At 49.6% G+C, this 5,000-nt stretch overlaps 1 protein-coding gene and 1 non-coding gene across 7 annotated transcripts in view; one reads left to right on the top strand and one right to left on the bottom strand.

Moving 5' to 3' along the window:
• Window positions 1–5,000, top strand: part of LOC123517154 (cAMP-dependent protein kinase type I regulatory subunit-like) — a 240,909-nt gene that overhangs the window by 71,909 nt on the left and 164,000 nt on the right. Inside the window, exon 2 of one of the 6 annotated variants that reach the window (XM_045277123.1) lies at window positions 1,523–1,549. The exons of 4 other annotated variants lie outside the window; for them this stretch is intronic. In XM_045277123.1, the coding sequence (XP_045133058.1) occupies window positions 1,523–1,549 (27 nt within the window). Of the gene's footprint in view, window positions 1–250; window positions 389–1,522; window positions 1,550–5,000 lie in introns of those variants that run through there. One more of the 6 variants, XM_045277124.1, reaches the window with a different exon arrangement.
• On the bottom strand, window positions 3,830–3,903 carry Trnal-caa. Its single transcript has one exon. It is a non-coding gene; the product is annotated as a tRNA-Leu (tRNA).

The following is a 5,000-nucleotide window of genomic DNA, read 5'->3' as shown; positions in this document are numbered from 1 at the left end:
TTTTTGCGACAGTTGGTAGCTGAATGGCCTCATGGTGGTAGTGGCGGCGTCCAGTCTGCTTTGCGGTGCACCAGCGTGCCTCACGGCTCACACTGCCGCGCCCCAGTGCCTGCACCGCCCGAGGCTGGAGAACTCGCTGTCTTCGTACCGCTCCTATATTGCGTCCTAAAGGTGTTGGTTCTCACAGACACTTCCTTGGCTGACTAGTGTACAAGTAATAGCCTCCTTAATGTCCTGCGTTAGAAAAAAAAAAAAAAACTGAATGATGTGCGTTGTGTTCCATCACATCAACACACACCGAAGCTTTGCTCTTGCTGATTTTGTGCCGTGCAGTATTTCTCCCACACTCGTGAAGTGGCTGGAGTCGGTGTGGTGGTGCGGCGGCATGGTGAGTGTGACGAGCCGACCGACAGGCTTTGTTTAATATGTTTTACCAGTATAGGGAAACGATAGCCTGCAGGACACAGTGACCCAGTTCCTGCTGCAGTCTGAGTCTCTCTTATGGGGTTTGGGGAAGGTAGGGTGGCGGCGCTGGTCCCGCCAGCCGGTGTGTTGAAGATTTTCCATTACTTATGCCTGCCTGATGTCCTATGTCCATATTTTGTTGTTCTTCGTTTGACATCAGATAATGGTATGAAATATCCTTACATTTCAGCTACAGCGCGCGCGCGCACGCACGCACACACACACACACACACACACACACACACACACACACACACACACACACACACACACACACACACACACACACACACACACACACACACCCGGTAGCTCAGTGGTTAGAGCGCTGGCTTCACAAGCCAGAGGACCGGGGTTCGATTCCCTGGCCGGGTGGAGATATTTGGGTGTGTCTCCTTTCACGTGTAGCCTCTGTTCACCTAGCAGTGAGTAGGTACGGGATGTAAATCGAGGAGTTGTGACCTTGTTGTCCCGGTGTGTGGTGTGTGCCTGGTCTCAGGCCTATCCGAAGATCGGAAATAATGAGCTCTGAGCTCGTTCCGTAGGGTAACGTCTGGCTGTCTCGTCAGAGACTGCAGCAGATCAAACAATGAATTACACACACACACACACACACACACACACACCGCGTATTGTAGTGGTTAGCACTAGCAGTAAATAGGTACGGGATGTAACTCGAGGGGTTGTGGCCTCGCTTTCCCGGTGTGTGGAGTGTGTGATGTGGTCTCAGTCCTACCCGAAGATCGGTCTATGAGCTCTGAGCTCGCTCCGTAATGGGAAAGACTGGCTGGATGACCAGCAAGCGACCGAGGTGAATTACACACACACACACACACACACACACACACACACACACACACACACACACACACACACACACACACACACACACACACACACACACACACTACTGAGTTTTGACGTGTAACCTCTCTTACCTGTTTTTAATACCTATAAATGTTAATCATTTTTGTCTTGCGTGTAACGAAGTAGTTTGTATTAGTCTATGTGTAGTTATCCCATGTTTTTGTTTAATGTTTGTATTGCTTCTTTGCAGGTACGTAGCCGTACTGGCGTAGTGACGGTGAGCAGTGGCCGTGAGTAGTGAAGGTCCCTGGTTGGCTGGGGGTGTAGGTGATCAGGAAGGGGGCGGGACTGCCATTCTATCCTTGATCCTCTGCTTCACTAATAATCGATTAACATTATTTATAACGTGCATACACTGAAGGGCGCCGCCTGGCAGAGCTGTGTGCGGCAGGGTCACGCACCCACCCCCTAGTCGGGACACACCATCCACACTGATATTCTCATCTTTCATTTTTGTTAGTTTTTACTAGATACATTTCAGTCTTTTATTCATGACATAAAGTATGCTGCTTATACTAGAGAAAGCAGATGTTATTTTAGTTATGAGTCAAGTTGATATTGCAAGAAACACAAGGTCTGCCATTTGCCAAAGATGCAAAGCCTCGCGGTGGCAGGTGCGAAATGGATAGGGTATTAGTAGGACTTACTGGTGCATCTTGGCGGCCACCACTCCAAAACCTCTGCCATTTTGCCACCATCCTCCTGTCGACCTGGCGAGCAAGACTACAGGCACCCTAACGGATGTAATGTACTCTAGATAACGTCATGTAATGAAGGAACTGACTTTCCTGTACTGCGTAGCTACGCCCCCACACCCCTCAAGAGCAGGGACGCCGTTCTGCTGCTGACCTCATTGGAGATAGGGAGACTCTGAGGCTGAAGTATTTTAGGTATACTTGTTAAGAAGACTTTTAAAAGAAATCGATATTCGTTCACAGGAGCGTGAAGAGCATGTGGAGTGAGGAGGCATTGGTGAGAAGACTGTGAGGGATGATCTGTCTTGTGTTCCAGAGAAGAGAGAGAGAGAGAGAGAGAGAGAGAGAGAGAGAGAGAGAGAGAGAGAGAGAGAGAGAGAGAGAGTTTCATTATTATTGTAACAAAAATATTATGTCAATATGTGGAATGTAAGATGAACTATACGTAGCGGGGATGTGTGGAGAGGAGTGGTGTAGCGTTTCTGCGGCATTGCTGCCGAGCCCAATGGCACAGGATATTGTGTTTTCATACGTCGACCGACCTTCCTGTCCGGCAGCTGTAGGTAGTAAGGAGACACTTGAAAGGCCTCCCTCGCACCGCCGCAACAGTACCTGTGAAAACCATCACAGGCAACACTCGTCTTAAGATAAGATATTAGAATATGGCTATTTTTCTGCATCGTGACAATTCTCCCAATTAGTCTTGGTGTGCAGCACCAACAGGAAGGTAACTGAGGCAGCCAGGGGGTAATGACTTGGCGTTTGTGTAGATCATGTGCCCCTCTAGCGAGGCAATACAACTTGTGACATCGGTTGTCATGATCCTCGCCACGCCTTGTTGTTCATCTGGCTGCCATAATGTTAGTTTAGTTGCAGCGTAGTCTCGTCGCTGCTTGCATCTAGAGTCTGAGTGAGCAGTGCCGCCTGGAGCAGGTATGTGTAGTGTCAGGTTGTTGCCTTGTACACACACTAAATTTTTATTTAGGCCAAAATTCGTTTAAGATATGCAAGCCTTTCGCATCCTAGAGAGAATTTGTAGCTTCATGTTGTATAAAATCATGGGGAGTTGCCAACTCTTTATTCGACCTGAAAACTTTCTGTGGTACAAATACATGGGCGTGTGACTGAGCTGATAACCGTCATGAGGAAAACGGGCGGTGGGATGGGCTTTTCTCGCCCTGTGGAAACTCTCAGCGCCGACAGCCTCAAAGAAATATCCAAAATTCAGTGGGAAATGGAAAAAGTAATCTCGCATACGCATATGGGTGGAATGCAGCTCCTGGAATCATCCTGCCTGTTACATAGAACAGGGAGTGTCGGTCTGCATTTGTCATTACACCGCCTCTTCCAGATAACGCGGTAATTGCCCACGCACAGCCTCATCCCCCAGGTTGTGATTTCATGGGAATAATCTTGGCCTTACCCGCCCCTTGCTTCGTTGCAGCCAACGCTAGTAATTGGCGATTATTAAGAGGGGAATGAGTGCCGCTGGGACGTAGCCGGATGGAGATTGGAGAGAGTGAGTCCATCAAGTTATTCCTTAACAGACAGTAGGATTGGCGAAGTGCCGCCAGCACTCTTGGATGATGAACGTGTCAGGCTTGTGTGTGTGTGTGTGTGTGTGTGTGTGTGTGTGTGTGTGTGTGTGTAATTCACCTCGGTCGCCTGCTGGTCACCCAGCCAGTCTTCCCCATTACGGAGCGAGCTCAGAACTCATAGACCTATCTTCGGGTAGGACTGAGACCACAACGCACTCCACACACCGGGAAAGGGCCACACAATAAGAGGCTTGCCCATAATCCTCGCCGCTTCCCGGGACTCGAACCCGGCCCTCTCGATTTTGAGTCGAGCGTGCTAACCACTACACTACGCGGTGTTTCACTGTTTGATCTGCTGCAGTCTCTGACGAGACAGCCAGACGTTACCCTACGGAACGAGCTCAGAGCTCATTATTTCCGATCTTTGGATAGGCCTGAGACCAGGCACACACCGCACACCGGGACAACAAGGTCACAACTCCTCGATTTACATCCCGTACCTACTCACTGCTAGGTGAACAGGGGCTACACGTGAAAGGAGACACACCCAAATATCTCCACACGGCCGGGGAATCGAACCCCGGTCCTCTGGCTTGTGAAGCCAGCGCTCTGACCACTGAGCTACCGGGCGTGTGTAATTCACTGTTTGATCTGCTGCAGTCTCTGACGAGACAGCCAGACGTTACCCTACGGAACGAGCTCAGAGCTCATTGTTTCCGATCTTCGGATAGGCCTGAGACCAGGAACACACCACACACCGGGACAACAAGGTCACAACTCCTCGATTTACATCCCGTACCTACTCACTGCTAGGTGAACAGGGACTACACGTGAAAGGAGACACACCCAAATATATCCACCCGGCCGGGGAATCGAACCCCGATCCTCTGGCTTGTGAAGCCAGCGCTCTAACCACTGAGCTACCGGGCCGTGTGTGTGTGTGTGTGTGTGTGTGTGTGTGTGTGTGTGTGTGTGTTTACCTAGTTGTATTTACCTACTAAGCGTTTCAGAGAGTTTGAGGGCACGCTTTTCTAGAATAACTTTGTAAGGAAAACGCATATCATTATGAAATTTTGCCACAGTGTATTTGACACCCTCCCCTAATATCCCAATGTGTCATGAATCGTAATTAGTATATAATAATGGCACTTCTCCCTATAAAAATAGGAGAAAGTCACTTATCCCTCACGAAGAGACGGACAAGGGGTGAGAAATGGTGACGTAGTACTATCTGTGACGTAGTAACAAGCTCCACCCACATAGTCCCTCCCCCTGCTCCTTCCCTTCCTCTCTTCCATCCCCCTCCCCATATTTGGCTCCTACCTCCCTCCCTCCCTTCCCATCCTCCCCATCTCTCTCTCTCTCTCTCTCTCTCTCTCTCTCTCTCTCTCTCTCTCTCTCTCTCTCTCTCTCTCTCACCATTTCTCACCACTTG

Source organism: Portunus trituberculatus, chromosome 41 (assembly GCF_017591435.1).
Source record: "Portunus trituberculatus isolate SZX2019 chromosome 41, ASM1759143v1, whole genome shotgun sequence".
NCBI lineage: Eukaryota > Metazoa > Arthropoda > Malacostraca > Decapoda > Portunidae > Portunus > Portunus trituberculatus.
This window is presented reverse-complemented; position numbering and strand designations above follow the sequence as displayed.